Source organism: Oreochromis niloticus, linkage group LG13 (assembly GCF_001858045.2).
Source record: "Oreochromis niloticus isolate F11D_XX linkage group LG13, O_niloticus_UMD_NMBU, whole genome shotgun sequence".
Taxonomy (NCBI): Eukaryota; Metazoa; Chordata; class Actinopteri; order Cichliformes; family Cichlidae; genus Oreochromis; species Oreochromis niloticus.
This window is the reverse complement of record NC_031978.2, coordinates 17,814,578-17,830,932: the sequence shown is the minus strand read 5'-3', so window position 1 is coordinate 17,830,932 and position 16,355 is coordinate 17,814,578. Positions and strand designations below refer to the sequence as shown.

The window sequence follows — 16,355 nt, the reverse complement described above, 5'->3', positions numbered from 1 at the left end:
CGGAAGGCAGCGGAAGGCAGCGGAAGGCAGCGGAAGGCAGCGGCGGCGGCGACACCGTTCAGGAGGGCCTCCACGATGGCGATGATGTCCTGCTAGCAGCCTAGAAGATGGCCGACGATGTTGGGGCTCCAGAAGCGGACTGGATGGCGGTGTGGCAGCAGCAGTACCAGGCGAGGATGAAGCCGCAGCTGCAGGCGAGGATGAAGACACGGAGGCCGGGCCAGACGAGGATGAAGACACGGAGGCTGGACCAGGCATGGATGATGATGAGGCTGCTGCAGGCGTGGATGATGAAGGTGGCGCAGCAGGCTGGATAGATCCCTCGGACCCTCCAGCGGAGACAGGAGGCTGGACGGGCCCCTCGGGCACTCCAGCGGAGACAGGAGGCTGAAGCGGTCCCTCGGACCCTCCGGCAGAGACAGGAAGCTGAAGAGGTCCCTCTGACCCTCCGGCGGAGACAGGAAGCTGAAGCGGTCCCTCTGACCCTCCGGTGGAGACAGGAGGCTGAAGCGGTCCCTCTGACCCTCCGGTGGAGACAGGAGGCTGAAGAGGTCCCTCGGATCCTCCGGCGGAGACAGGAGGCTGAAGCGGCCCCTCGGACCCTCCGGCGGAGACAGGAGGCTGAAGCGGTCCCTCGGACCCTCCAGCGGAGACGAGGATGGGCTGGCCGGGCTCAGGGGCCCCTGGCACACATAGGGCTGAACCAGCAGGCTCGTGGGCCTCTGGCAGGGACAAAACAGAAGCAGCAGGTACGCGGGCCTCTGGTAAACACATAGCAGACTGCAGCTGCGCAGAGCACTGACCCTGCTCAGGCAGCGACAGCCGGGTGCAGTCCTCAGCTGGGTTCTTAGCCTCCAGGGGTCCAGAGTGGGCTTCGGGCTGAAACTCAGCCTCTGGGGAGGCCCTGAGTGCGTCACAGTCTCTGAACTGGCCAGCTTTTGAGGAATGATTACATTATTATTTGGTTTGTCTCTCTGCTTGGAACGAACGGACGAAAAACAGTTTCTTTCGGGTTGAATTGACCTAGCCTGTTGTACAGGAGGAGTAGGTGAAGGTGATGGCTGAGCAGCAGACTGGGTTTGTGGCTGGGCGGCAGACTGGGCTTGTGGCTGGGCGGCAGACTGGGCTTGTGGCTGGGCAGCAGACTGGGCTTGTGGCTGGGCGGCAGACTGAGCTTCTGGCTGGGCAGCTGACTCAAAAAACACAGCCCCGGAATAAACAGTCACAAAGTCTGGCGAAACAGAAAAAGTGTCTTTTCCACTCACCACAGCCCGCAGTTCTGAAGTCCCAACATCCGGCTGTGGGGTAAAACACAAAACGCTGGGTCAACGACCCAGCACCATGACAATACGTGAGTAAGTCTGAGTTACAGAAGAAAGCGGTAAGCAAAGTTTCTGTGTATATCGCGTGTCACTGGCTCAGAGGTCTCTTTTAAACTAAATTATTCAGATGTGCTTTCCCTCTTAGTTCCAACTCAGTGATACATGCTAATATAAAATTAGTCCCACTTTAATCGTCTGATCTTTATTTGCACATGCTGTTATTACAAATCACAATAAACCAGCCCCTGCAACCAGATCTCCGAATAAATTAAGGTTGCGCTATTGCCAAGTCGAGGGGACGTGAGAGTTTTCTCCTGTGTTCTTTCACACAGGTTGTACTGAATCCACTGGCCACAGAGTATTAACTATTTAACATTTAATGGTTTTAATTACCACTAAAACACCAAGAGATGAAGTTTGCATTTAACTAAAACCACATTGCACTGCTATTTTGTGTTGTGACCAGCTCTTGGAAATACAAAGGCAAATTTCCTGCAAACCTCCTGAACTAAAAGTGGTACGGCTCGGGCACTATGTGATTGAAAGTGTATTCTGCCATTTTCTAGCTCGAGTAGCACCATCCCAGCCATAAATCATATACTCTGCTTATATGAAGACTCCTCTGTGCTGCCATTATCTGCACCATTATTATCCTCTTAGAATTTTTCCAAGTTCTGTCATTTCAGTCACTTATGTGAGGTGCTCGGTCTCTTACGTAAGCTTAAAATTTCATTTTTGGATGCGGAGATTGCAAATACAGCAGCCCCCACTAGCAAGATACACAAACGGGATAGGTTTTACAGGTATGTAATGCATTTTTCTCACTCATTCTATCTCACCGTCGCACTGGATGTCACACTAAATCTCCAACCAGCAATGACACACTTAGGCAGACGTGTTTACACAGCACCAAAATCCCGGGAAAACAGTGAGTGAGTAATACTTTTTAAAATGTGAGATACATGAGAAATATTGTTTTCATTTCATACACTACTGAACCAATATAGAGAATACCTCATTAAAATTTCATTGAATCACTTATTTGTTTCCTGATAATACTTGTTTGCATATTAATTCGAACCTAAAATAGGCAACTATAACAGAAACTCATCCAGATTTGGGCTTGTGGAGATATATAAACAAGCTGTACTGTAAACAAAATAATGTTATTGTGTTTAATGAGGGTTCAGAAAAAGGACAGAGGACAAAGGAGCAGTGCAGTCACCTGATATGTGACCTTAGCTACACAGGTATGAGGACGCTTTGAAAATCTATCCTATGCCCTGCTGCTCTGAACTGTTCAGGCTGCCGGTATGGGCAATGCAACGTTATATGATGTGATGTGAAGTTGACTTTGCACGTTTCACCACAGTCCAGAACAGCCCTGCAGGCAGCAAAGCATGAAGATGGACCAAAAGGTCTCAGATGTGGAAAGCAGTTTGACCTTGAGCGAATGAAATTAAGGCATTGAGGCTGAAGTCCATTTTATATAAGTGACCAGAGATGGAGGTTGAACTCTCAATTCACAAGCGGCGCTTCGGCTCGCACATCAAGTTTTCTTTTTGTGGTTTCAGGAAAATGATCTGTCTTCCACTTCAATAAAGCAGCTTTCATTTCTAAAGGTTACAGAAAGTGTTTATGTTACTCGAGTCCCTTTAAATTAAGCAAACTGAAAAGGCGCTAGCTGACACTTTTGTTGAATCATGTGTGATGTTTTGTGTTCAGCTCAAAGGGAGCAGGGAGACAGTGCCATGTCTGTGTTTAGAAACTGCAGAAGCCAACGAGAGCGTGAGGCGGTACAGTATCGAGAATGAGAGCAAAGGCGCACACTGACACAGAGGAAGGAATAACAATGAGTGCCGTGCCGCAGTGTTGTGTGATTCTTCTGTGAACAAAGACGGAGTGCAGCGCAGAGGTTGTGTGTGTGTGTGTGTGTGTGTGTGTGTGTGTGTGTGTGTGTGTGTGTGTGTTAGGGATTATTATCAGAGCACAAGGAGCATGTATATATCATTTCATTAATTACTGTTCCGTGCTCTAATTATAATGCAGCAGGGACACATTCAACTCTCAGATCTATGCTTTTGCTAAAGCTCCATACCATTTCCGTTGTCAGTCACACACACACACACACACACACACACACACACACACACACACACACAAATAGAGAGAAAAAAAGCTTGTTTTCCTCCTTTTGAAAATCAGACCTGCTCCCCGCGCTCTCCATACAGCTGTCACTCTTCTCTTTCTTCATCTGTCGTCAGCTTTGAGTTGATTCTTCTTCACTAAAATGTCTGGAAAGCAATGCAGAAAAACGGGCAACAGATTTGAAATCTGGGTTTCTCCTGGAGAAGCATCAGAAAGGTGTTTAGGGGATATAGAAGACAGGTTGCAGGTAAATCCGCCTCATGATCACCACAAAACAGGATTGCATCGAGATGCAATATCAGTGATGGAAGTCCAGCTTTAAAGGGGAAACTCTCAAGTGTGCACCCAGTTATGTGCAATTTGTAACTGAAATGGAGCAACGGAGAGTTCTCATAAATACCGAGAAGGATCAGAGTGCACATAAAAATGCTTGTGGACTGAACAGCTTTTGGGTGGACTGCTAAATATGAGAATACCTGACTGTACAAACATTAGAGATAAGTCAGCTGAATGCATAATATAAACCTCAACACGCTGTGTACGGTTGTGGAATCAGAGCCAAAAATACATGCCATTTGCAAATGCCCTGAAACATTGCACAGAAAAGCCTTTTCTCTTTTTTTTTTCATTAGCTGTTGAATTTGACTCAGAATTTAGGGAGCTTAAAGATGTTTCATTTATATGCACATAACTTAGAAAACTGCTCATTTTGCATGTTGCCCAAAAGGAAACAATACCACAAAGGAATCCGACTTTGCCACCACATTGCTATTGTGTACAGAATTGCAATAACTAGCAGAGAAATAGAGACGTCAGCATGATTAATTGTGTTCTGCAACTCTTTTAAAATTTAACCTAGATTTAGATGCTAAATATACCAAATTCAAACATCTCAATGCACACTTTTAATTCATATCTCTAAGCAGTGAAGTGATTTCTTTGGGGTTCTGATCCATTATTACGCTGCTACCTCTTTAGCATCAAAGACTGGATCCTGGCACACTTATTAAAAATGTTTGCAATTCTAGTTTTCACTAGACCCTATTTGGCCAACCCGCCATACCTAAGACCGATTTTGATATTTAATTCAGTTTCAGGGTTTCCACTGTGTTCAAATGCCATGCCTTAGTAAAAGTACCTCCACAAAAACATGATGTCTAGGGCTCTGCTTTTAAATCATACCTAAGTAAGAATACAGAAGTGCTCATTCTGCAGAAAAATTATAGATATGACCATAAACACTAAATCTAACGGCAGTTGTATGCTGGATCATCATTCCACCTTCCCTATACAGTCATAAGATTTAGGTACTAAATGAAAAGCTAAGAAAACTTATATGGGCACTAAAATTTTCCGTGCAATAAGCTCGTTTTAGCACAACAAGGTGAAAAGTTCAACGAAGAGAGGATTAACTCTGAGCCAGACTCCTGCTTTCTCTGTACTGAGGAGTCAGCTGAGGTTTCAGCTCCTATGAAGCAGCCCCATAGACGCCTCAGTTTTGCCTCAGGAGGAGTTGGGGGAAAATGAAGGAGAAGAGGACATCTGGTGGATGCAGAGTAAATGTGATCCTTCACACAATCTGGAAGATAAAGTCCCTGGGTGGTGGGATGGATTTTAAAAAAAATTAAAAAAAAAAAAAAGTCTCATGGGCACATGTCAATTTTTCTTTGTTCTTTTAAATTGTTGAGAAAATGAATGACGTAGAGTTTCTTTAAAATAAACTGAAGCATAGGCTGAAGAACACACACAGGGCTGCTACCCTAAAGCTTGGATACTCCTCATTAAAGACTGGAGAAACAGGATTGTCTGTTTGTCTAATAAAATTAGTCTGACCTTTAAGTTCATGAAAATTTTAATATGCAATGAAAGTATGAGAGACATAACCATGCTCAATACAGCGCTTTAACCACAAAGTAAACCCTTTGGCGCCATCTAGTGACTGAAGGTCGACGTGAACGCTGCTCTCACAAATACACAAATACACCAGAGAGAAAATACAAAGACTCACTTTATTACTAAAAATCAGAAATGACAACTTCAGTTTCCAGCCATCTGACGAGGTTTTACATTCATCGGCACAGCGGGATTTCACACTGTGAGCTTGAGCAATGCTTTTTCAAGTTTGCCTTTCCCTGCACAGTGAGCATTGCACTCAAAATGTATTATTTTTGACTTCCTGACACTTTAAACAAATGAAGCTTTGGTGAAAATTCTATTCAATACGCTGGGAATCCATCATCTTTATTCTATTATTAATGCTTTGATCTGCTTAACCACTCCCTTCAGAATTTGCCTCTTGATTTGTTTCTGGTGGCGCTATATGTGAGCTAATCAGTCTGCTGTGGCTACTTTTTAATGTATATCCTTCATTCACTCTTTTAAGCCTATGATTGTCCAACCTGCATCTCTAAATCTCTTTTATTCCACCATCTAGACACTCAAGCATCCTTCCTCTTTCTATTTACCTAATTTCTGTGTTGTCAGACTTAATAAACATCTTATGCATTCTCTACTTATCTCTGCTTACTGAAGCACAAACCAAGGACAAGATAAGCTGGTGCAGCAGTTCAATCAATGTAACAGTTGACTCATTCACTCTGTACAATGACCTGAGTCCAGTGTTATTCCTACTTTTCATAATATTTATAACGTAGTGTAATGTACCACACTCATGACTCAGGAACATGGGGGTAAAATGCACCTGATCTTGTTTATGTGATATTTTCCTTTTTCAGCATTGGTTAGTGTTAATACAAAATTTGAACATTAACATCTTTTCAAGCTAAATTACAAACATATAAACATGTGTGCATACATAAAGTATATAATATGGAAATACATATGCCTTCTGGTGGTACCAAAAGTGTGACTTTGCAATAAAGTTATAGTATAGTTATAGTATAATGGGTTGTCCGGATACTGATTTCAAAATGGAAACCACTTAAACTCATATCAGCAATAATAAATTGTCAGTGTGCCTGGTTAGTGTCGCTGGTAGGATGAATTTAAGAAAACACAAGGCAGTTATGGAGAGCCATTCACTGTAAAAAGGTGTGAGATACCTTCAACCAGTCAATGGATTTTGCTGAAATGTTCAAGTGGACGTGTAGTGCAGGTGTGCCACAGGGCAGATCCTGCTAATAAGACACTTTGGTATTATGAGAAACTTTTCCATTATTAGTTCCACTTAAAACTGCCACTGCCTTATCTGTGCCTGTGTTATATTTCAACCTCGTTCCAGTTTTGACTGTGAAGTCAGTGGAGTATTCGGTGGAGGTATCTCTCTGGTTTGTTCTCCCCTCCTCTTCTCAGTACTGAGTTGGATCTGACTGGTTTCTCAGGTGTCATTGCAGGGTCCTGGCTCTCATTTAGTACCACTGAGGACCCTGCTACTCTTCCTGTTCCTACTGAGGTGTGTCTTCGGGGCTCTGGACTGCTCTGTGCTCCTGCCTCAGAATCACTCTCCTCGCTGGGATCCTTCCCCTGGCTACTTGGTGAGCTCTCCCCAATCCTGAGGGACAAAAATTCCTTTCAGATTCACGTAACTGAAAGGCTGAGTTTTTTGAATATGTGTTAAGTTAGCAGTGTTTCTACCTGAGGTGGCTGAAGGCTCGCAGCCAGTGTGTGCCCAACGCATCCCTTCCATTAGTCCTCAGCCCTTTGCGGTGGCTTCGGGCCCTCAGTCCTATTAAGGCCTTAGCAAGTTCAGCCTCATCTCCGTGGCCCCAAATTAACTGGGCCCTCTGCTCCGCATCCTGGTCCCCTGCTGCCCTGAAGAGCCTCTGGAGCTGCCACAGATTCACATTGCTGAAAATGTTCGCTGAGCCGGCCTTTCTGCTCCTCCTCTCAGACAGACGCCACAATGTGGAACGGCCCGCCAACATGGAGGAAGAAGGTGAGGCGGGTCCACTATCCATCCAGAGAAACACGGGCAAAGGTGGCATACACGGGGTCTATGCTGTGGAGAAGGAACCAAGAGTTTCAGCTCTGACATGAAGGGTGCTTAGGATCTTAAATTCATATTTGATTTTTTTTTTAAACAACAACAACACAATGGTCACGCCATGTGGAAATCTACAGCTGTCAAAGCACCTGGCAGTCAGCTGTGAGTCTTGAAGTTTGATTCTATAATCCTTCTTTAGGAAGTGAGTGACAGGCTGCACGTCAAAGCCCATTAGACTGCAGATGGTAACCTTGTCTTGCTTTCACATACAGTGAGCTTCTGAGTGGGACACTACCAGATAGATAAGTCATCAAGGTCATGACTGATCATGGGTCAGTGGAGCACTCATTTCAGTGACCTCGATAAACGTGTACTTACCGCCTTCCTGCACAGCTTTCACCTGTAATCCAACTAAAAGAATTACTTGTTTAATCCAGCCTGCATTTCTTCTGTTTAAGCCCAGCATTATTTATGTACATTAATGTCTCAGATGTATCAGCTCCTGGCCAGGAAGGAAATTTCCAACACTCTATGAACCAAGTTTCATTCTGCAAAGGTCCACGTCTGCTTTCTCTGTTATACATTAACTATTTTGTTCTACATGTTTCATAACCGTAGAAGCCTCGGACAGTTTCCTGTGCTCTGCGAGTGTGTGTCATCACAGCCAAATTATAAACAAGAATTCACATTGTAAGCTACCTTGCATGACATCCAAACAGTGACGCTGCGGTGTGCGGCTTTAACGCAAAGTCGCACATCTACAGAGCTATTTAGCGTTCGCTTTAAAAGTAGGTTAGACCAACCGAAACGTCACTGACTTCTCCTTTCATTCCCCTTGCTGCGTTTACTGTTTGCATAACAAACAGCTGCGGATCACTGTTGCAGACAACCTACCGGGTCGCTTTCAAAATGAACCCTTCTGGAAAAAGTTTAGTTGATCCTTGAAATAACCTTGTTTTTTAAAAAATAAAGCAACATGCATGCAGAGAATGAAAAATAATTGCCCTAATCCGCGCTGCGGTGGCTGCCCTGTGGGCAAAAGGCAGAAAACAAGAATCTCATGAGAGTCATGTGGACAATTAAAAAGCTTCTGCTTACCCGAAGATGACACCGAAATGCTCACTTTTCTTCTATCGCATCTCTCTCTTTCTCTGCTTTGTATTCATCGGTGTGCCTATTCCACTCAAAACTACTCCAGCCGCTGCAGGACCGGGTTTGTCCAGCCTCCGCGATCAGTAAGTGTCATCGGTCTGGCTGTCAATCACAAACGAGTCGAATAAGATCTGAAGTATATTCTACTCCAGCCTGTCTGGGATTGTTCGACGTTTTCGTTCCACCAATAATCGGTTTAACTGGGTGGGACATGTCATTGGTCCCGCCTATTGGCCACGTAGGGCGTGCGCACTGAAATCCATTGACGTCAATGAGCCTGGCTGGCACGAGAAGCATCTGTCAGTTATGAGAGAAAGAAGTAACATGTGATAATCCTGCGCCTAACACACGTAAACACAGTGACGCATGGGGCTCATAAACACTGGTGCTGTACGAACAGACGGTGTATTATCATGGCATGTTAGAGCGGAAAGGCAAAGTGGAGAAAAATGCCACATCTTGATAATGAAGAAGAATAAGAAGCGCTTCCCGCTGGTCCCCTATTAAACAAGGGCTTGGCACAGCGGTAGCCTATATTTTTGATCTGGCAGGTTTTTAGACCGGATGCCCTTCCTGACGCAATCCCAAAGGGATGTGTGTCTCCTCCTGGAATCGAGGCATGGATTTTTCAGCCGAAAGAAACTAAAGTTTCTTGGCTCTAAAGTTGAAGCGTCGAGTTTTGATGTTTGTACATTCATGTTATGCATTCAGAGTCACACTCAGGGGCGATTCTAGGATCAGAGCTTTGGGGGTGCTGAGCACCCAGAGCTGCCCAGCCGGCAAGATAAGCTTTACACGTCACGATGAGACTTCTTCCCTGTCTCTGTCAGTCCCTGCATCCTTAAATGTCTCCAGTTGTCCCGAGTTCCCTCTGACTGTCTCCTTGGTGCATGTAAACCCCTGTTCCTCCCTGTCCTCATCGTCTGTTGTCTTCATCTCCGTTATCAGTCATCATAATTTTGCCATCTCTGTGCAAGTCTGCAAATTTCTTTATTAAATCATAAGATTCTTAAATTCATCAAGTCTCTCTCTGCCTGGGTCCTCGTCACAAACATGACATCACTGTTTTGTACATTTTAACACAATTTAATCCCCACATTTGTGAAAGAAAAGCAAAACACTGTTTTGAGAAGTCTGTAACAAAACCATCAAATCTGATAAAGGTTATTTAAATGATGCTCATAGTGAGTAAGAAGTAAACTGAGTGCATGTTTTGGACAGAGATTCACTTTTAATGTGTATGTATAATATAATACAGATACATAAAAAACACTCCCAAAACAGAATAAATTATTACAAAATATTAATAAAAAACTATAAAAATGGAGGCAACTTTGCCTGTGGCAGAATGTATATAATGTATGAAAAAATCTTTACTGCAGATACTAATTTAACTAATTTAATAATACTAATTTTGTGTTGTAAATTTTATGAGTTTCATGCTTTCATAGTGGTACTTGGGAGAGCTTGACATTTTTCTCAGGTGGTGCACACTGTAAAAAGTTTGAGAAACACTGATAAGTGTTTCTCTGCCGCATAAGTCTGTATGCGGCAGTCAAACAGACAACTGGACGGTCCAAAAGTTAGCCTACCTATTACTGGCTGAGGTTTTAGTGGAGTTGTGGCTGAACCACATAAAAATATATCATTAATTTTAATCTCCTCAATCAATGATAATGTTATGTTGGAATGTTGTTAAAGAGGGTCAAAAATGTTTCAACCCAGTTTGTTTTGCAGATTCTGTATAGCAGCTTTAATATAGGGAGAGCACAACTTCCTGATTGTATGAATAAAATCAGGTTTTTTCTCTTCGTCAGTTTAATAGTTTCTGTTTTGCCTGTCACTGTTCCCTGTCTGTTTTCTTACCTGGTTCTTCCTGACCTTGTACTTTCTCCTCACGTTCCCTCTTTCCTCTCTCCCTCTTTGGACTGACAATCATACACAAATAGATTGTATTCAATTAGATGAAAAAATTACATTAATATGAAAAAAGAAATTATTAAGATCACTAACAAAAAGTCCTCTCTCAGTGTACTTTCAACCAAAAGGCAAATAACCAAACCACATGAACATCTAATAAAAGATATAAAATATTGAAACACTGATCCAACATTATCCTTTATTGACGGATCATTTGTTCTTACACTTTTACCTGAATGTGGCTCCTGTTTTTGAAAAAACTTCCTTATATCCATTATGAACTTGACTGTCTCTCTCTACACAAACACACACACACACAACAAGAGTTATAAGGTTAATGGGCATTCAGTCAGTTAGCTAGTTAGTATCCATTTCAAACAGGACAGTGGTAACAACAGCAGGCTACGGACAATTTTAAGTTTTAGATTTTAAATAGGCTGTATACATTTCAGTGGGAGCAACAGGACGGTCAAATGTCGCTGAATTTACTACAGAGTAGGACGGATTGTAGGGTAGCAAACATCATTGGAAAACACGTTTTCAACACTGCAGGTTACCTGGTGTAATGTTTTTCAGCTAAAAAGAAACATGACTCCTATCTAACTACATAAAGAGTAACTCAAGGTTAAATGCTGCTAATATGTCCTGTTTTAATCCAGGCACTCCACCTCCGCTCCGCTGCGTCTCAGCTACCATCGCTCTGGCAGCAATGACCCTAGAGCCAGAGTGGGGGCGAGCTGGAACAAACCATTTTGGGAGGGGGGAGGGTTATCTATACTTTTGTTGTTAAAATGTTCCGTCTCAACCAAGTACTGTATGCTTTTTATATTTTTAGTAGTGTGTCACACAAACAGCAAATACTGAAGCACCCCCCAAAAATGGGCTAAAATCGCCCCTGGTCACACTAGTATATAAAAAGGAATCTAACAGCGGATGGGTGAAATGTCCGTTCAGTCCAGCAGAGGAGGAGCAGGCTTTGAATTACAGGCCACCCCCTATCCATCTCCCAGCCCCCTACACAGATGCTACATTCAACGGAGGAAACGGAAAAGACGAAACACACAAGAAGGTTTATCATTTCAAAACTCCGGGGCTGTGGAAAGAACAGAGAGTTCCCTTTTAACCCCACACTCACCCGCTTTTGGCTTCCCTGTTGTCCCACCAGAAGCCCGGCCCTCCAGGCCTTTTATTTTCACACTTTGCCCATCTTTTCCCCAGCTGTTTGCAGCTGGCAAAAAAGCACCCGCCCTGTTCGGGAAAAAGTGGACCGAGAGTGACCGGAGGAGGAGAGAGAGCGATGCCACCCCAACCTCCCCAGCCGCAGGTGAGGGGGAACATCCTGAAGTTCCTCAGGAGTTTTATGGGAATTACGCGGATCCTGCAGATCGTGTTCGGAGCCTGCCTGTGGGTCACCATCGCCGCCAACAAATACGGGGGGTCTATCCACTTCGTGCTGTTCGTCGCTGTCTTCTTTTGGCTCCTCACCCTGGCCCTTTTCTTCCTCACCCTGCTGGACAAGCAGGACCTCGTGCCTTTGCTGGGAGGGGATCGCTGGTCGTGCACCAACCTGGCGCACGACGTGTTCGCCTCGGTGCTCTACCTGCCGGCCATAGGCGTCATGATCTACAATACCGATCGAAACTCCTTCTGCAACTTGCCTCAGTACAAGCATCCATGTCTGTACAAAGTCTACCTGACAGCCGCTGTGTTCGCCTGCTTCAGCTGCCTGGCTTACCTCCTGTCCGTTATTTTTGGAGCGTGCAGAAAGTGTCAAAGAGGGTAAACTGTTGAGCAGCGTGGGTGCTCAAGGGTGGTCATGGCAAGATGAGGAATAGTTAACGTCACTGTAATTTCACTCAACGGTTACTCTAATCTCTGTTTTCTCCTCTCTCTTAACAATCCACGGTGGTGGCGAAACAGGATCGGCCACTGTTTATTGGTGTGTGTTTAATGGTTACTTACATGAAAGAGACCTGTTGGTATGGTGGCTAAGTGCCCTGTGTTGTCTCCTTGTTAAGCTCAACAATAGCCTATATAGTTATGAAGACTCTTATAATATTAATGTATGGACTTGTTATTGTGGCCTAGCAGTATATTTAGTGGTAACAGTGAAATGGCCTTAACATAGCCTACATTTTCCAGATTAGTATTGGTACTGGTTAACAGTCCACCTTAAACTTTTTTTTATAGAATTGCTACAGTTGTTTTAACAGGGGTTTATTTTCATTACCTTTTTAAATATATTTTTATGTTTACTTATTTTTTACTAAAAAGTTGGACTGAAAAATCTGTTTGTTTGTTTGTTTGTTTTTTAAATCAGTGCCTTCTGTCCGAATGCTGTATACTCAACAACAAGGTGATAACAACAACTCCACAACACAGATGTGATTGGTGCTACAGTGTGTATGCTGAACAAAAACCTTTATTAACAGTTCATTGTGGCTTTTATAATAAACACTAGTCAGTCAGTGAGCTATTTCTTTCATTGTGATCGTGTATCAGTGCTTTCAGATAAGCTGCTTCAGGACATTGTTTTAATTAAATTTGGAGACAAAACCGAGCAAAGAGCACACAGCGCACCGAGCCTTTTGTGGTCTTTTTTTCTTTTTTTAAATGAAACACATAATTAGAGCTTAACAGCAACGGAACTTCCTTTTGGCAGATAAAAGCGTCGGCCAATCAGCAGGGATTGCCACAAAACCACATGAAAGACATCAAACCTTAGACCTATGTGCTTCTTGAAGAAAAATGACTCATTCGCAGGGGCACAAACAAAATGCATGCACTGTAGGATGGAGTTGTCTGGGAGTTATCCTACTTTGCCAAAGATGTCTGAGTGCGTGTGTTTAGTCTCGCGTGAACAATAATCTGGGAAGAGGCTTGTTCTTACCGGAACAGTCTGTTGGGGTTCTGGAGGTGGGCTAACATTCAGCCAATGAAAATAAAGCCCAATGAGTTAGAAGATGATTTGATGTCTCATATATTCCAGTCAGCATACAGTTCCTAAAAACATGCTGCAGACAAGTTGCTTGAACAGCACCTAAAACTACATTCTGGCAACTTTTTGGCCACCTTCATTATAAAGAGGCTGATTTGTATTCATTGCTGATATGTAGTTAAAAAAACACAAACACACACACTTCCTTTTTTGGAGTTTACTTTTTTTTTTTTTGCCTTGCATACTGGCAACAAACCATGATGAGTTTTTCTTGGAGAGGAGCGCAAGGATGAAATGTTGTATTACTACCACTCCAAATTTTAGCATCAAGCACCAGAATAAAAGCAACAGCCATGCAGTTAATAGATTATAGATCAGCAGTACAATTGAATTATTATCTGAAAAAGAGCTGGAAAAAATTGCTTTTGATTTTGGGAAACATCTGTGGCCAGAATTTTAGGAGTGAAAGGGTTAACATTAACCAGCTGGAGGGTCAGGATATAAATCTAGTGCTTCTAAAGGAGGGAAGAAGCCCCCCTTCCACACACACACACATGCACCCCTCCCTTCCCCCTCTGAGATCAGGAGTGTCGTCCTGTCCACGTGTCGGCGCCTGTGGGAAAGCACTGTTGTATACAACCAAATGGAGACGGCACACAACAGCCCACTTTAAACAAAGCAGTATCAAACCGAAGCCATGGTTTCAGTTTGATACTGAAAGTACCCACGGAGAGTCAGTTTAAGTTTTGGATGACTCACGGTGACGGTGGATGCTCACAGTTAAGGCCAGAAAAGGAGTCTCCACATTTAAACCTTTAAACCTGACCACATTTACAGGCTCCTCGTTATTCACTCACCGCAGTTTAAAGATCTTGTTTTTTGTGAATGAGTTCATTGTGAGTTTGCTTCATAAACATTACATCGATTGTCCAAACAATGAGCCCATTTAATCACAGGTAGCGAGACTGGAAATTACGGGTGTGGGTGCAACATGGGCGAGGTTGTTGTTTTGGGGGGTTTTTGTTGTTGTTTTTTTAAAGCTACATGGGGAGAAAATAAAACCCAGACACATAGTACATATAGAGTCAGACCATACCCTGGAGTGCCAACTGTGTGATATTTATTCTGGCAAGTCGACCAAAGAGACGTTTCCTGTATGCCTGCGTGCGCTCTCCCACCCTTTTGCAAGCAACCAAGTTATAAAGAGTTCCTCTGCCTCTCCTTGGAAGCACAGCACCCTGTTACAAACTGCTGCCTTGGACTGATGTCACAGAAAAACTTTATTGATCTAACAATGAGGCCAAAAGTGGATAACAATGACATGACTATGTCTTATGGTTGTAATTAAATCACTGGTAAGATAACCAAATCCAAGACTGTCTTGTTTTTTTGTTTAAAAACAAAACTTTATTCCGCCAGACGTATAGTATTTAACAGGTTAGATGAACAGGAGGCTCAGTCTGGCTAAATTTAAAAGGAACACACAGCACACCATGTGGAACTGTATCACCTGTCTTTGATTTTCATTTGGAGACATTTTCTTATTTTGAAAATTCCACACATGCAGTGGAAGCAGTTTTGTTGCTTCCTGTCCACAAAAGCGGTGAGTAGAGCTGTTTCCTCTAATATGAGAGGAAACATATAATCATATGATGAGTGATTTTAAAAAATTGATTGAAATTCTGTCCCTGATGCCTTATGCTGACATCTGGTCAGGATGATTATGGACAAGAGGAACCGAGAACATAAGAAGTGATCGAAATACCTTCTGTATAATTTTAAGACAGACTTGAAATAAACATGCATCCATCTTTTGAACATTTTGGGATTTATACATGCTCAGCATTATTCAAAAGGAAATGTTCACATTTAAGAAACATTCACTTTAAAACCACATCCTTCTCTTTTTACTGAGCCTAGTCCTGATCTTCATCCCAGTAGATGATTTGGCAAAGCATTCTCACCGACCAGACCTGGTGGCCTATGACACTGTATTTTTTAACAGTAAGAGCCAACTCCAAGACTGGAAGAGAACCTCCGTGTTCCTAGCGACCCAAATTCTGGGTGGGTAACTCCTACTGGAAGTGTTCTGTCCTACCCGTGTGTCCTATCAGTTTGTTTGGCTCTTTATTTCCTGTTGGCAGAAATCCTGTCTCACTTGGGGAGGTTACGTGTACTCAGATGAAACATGAAAACACCGACAAAAGCACACAGCCGTGCCCTGTTAAGCACATTTTCATCGGCAAGTGCTGAGACGTACATTCCACCGCTGCAGAGAGGGAAAGAGGGGCTGACAAACCAGACGGAGGCCAACTGAACAAGTGAATGAGCAAGGGGGGGGGGGGGGGGGGGGGGGGGGGGGGGATGTGAAAGGGGAAGATGTGCAAAAACGTCTTTGAGTTCCCAGCAAGAATCTGAGATTGACATTTCCTGTCTGTGTAAGGCATGAATCAGCACAGTGTTCTGGGCATGGAAGGTTTATTTGCCAGTGATGTTTCAGTTTCTGGTTTCCTATGGTAACTGGGATTTCTTATTCTTATATCTGTTACAGCAGTTTTTGCCCAGACAATTTCTGAATGTTCGCAGTGTTCATGTGTTGTGCGAGGGGAATGCCAGCGAGTGATGGGAAAGAATAATTGCTATTTATAGCCTTGAAAATACCACAGCTTCCCTCCTCAGTCTGCCAGTCCTTAGTCAAGATGTTGAGTGTGTTACAGAGTGAATGTGTCAGGAAAAAGGGGAGGGTGTGGTGAAGTCTTTTGCGTCACTGGGTGGATAAAATAGCAGATTTTCTGTCTGACATTTAATGATTCTTATTTCCAACTTACATTATTCACCCTTCATTCATTCGTCATTAAAACTTAATGTCAAAGATGATTATTTTTCCTGTGCCCCAAAACTCTTTATGTGCTGTGTACACAGACGCACTCTG

The 16,355-nt window shown here is 43.3% G+C and overlaps 2 protein-coding genes across 4 annotated transcripts; one reads left to right on the top strand and one right to left on the bottom strand.

Annotated features, from left to right (window-relative positions):
• Positions 1-5,460: 5,460 nt before the first annotated feature.
• LOC102080000 (arginine vasopressin-induced protein 1) lies at positions 5,461-8,731 on the bottom strand. Of its 3 annotated transcripts, none has more exons than XM_005456505.4 (3): positions 8,512-8,731; positions 7,065-7,428; positions 5,461-6,981 (listed from the first exon to the last, which is right to left on the bottom strand). In XM_005456505.4, the coding sequence occupies exons 2-3, from the start codon at positions 7,412-7,414 to the stop codon at positions 6,726-6,728; spliced, it is 606 nt and encodes a 201-aa protein (XP_005456562.1). In that variant the 5' UTR covers positions 7,415-7,428; positions 8,512-8,731; the 3' UTR covers positions 5,461-6,725. The 3 variants fall into 3 exon arrangements, with proteins under 3 accessions (XP_005456562.1, XP_025753506.1, XP_019222624.1); XM_025897721.1 differs by lacking the exon at positions 8,512-8,731 and adding an exon at positions 7,792-8,477; XM_019367079.2 differs by lacking the exon at positions 8,512-8,731 and adding an exon at positions 7,563-7,765.
• Positions 8,732-11,440: 2,709 nt separating this feature from the next.
• On the top strand, positions 11,441-14,792 carry marveld1 (MARVEL domain containing 1). The gene has a single exon (XM_005456507.4). It carries the CDS (start codon positions 11,783-11,785, stop codon positions 12,266-12,268), a length of 486 nt encoding a protein of 161 aa, XP_005456564.1. The 5' UTR covers positions 11,441-11,782; the 3' UTR covers positions 12,269-14,792.
• The last annotated feature ends 1,563 nt before the right edge of the window (positions 14,793-16,355 follow it).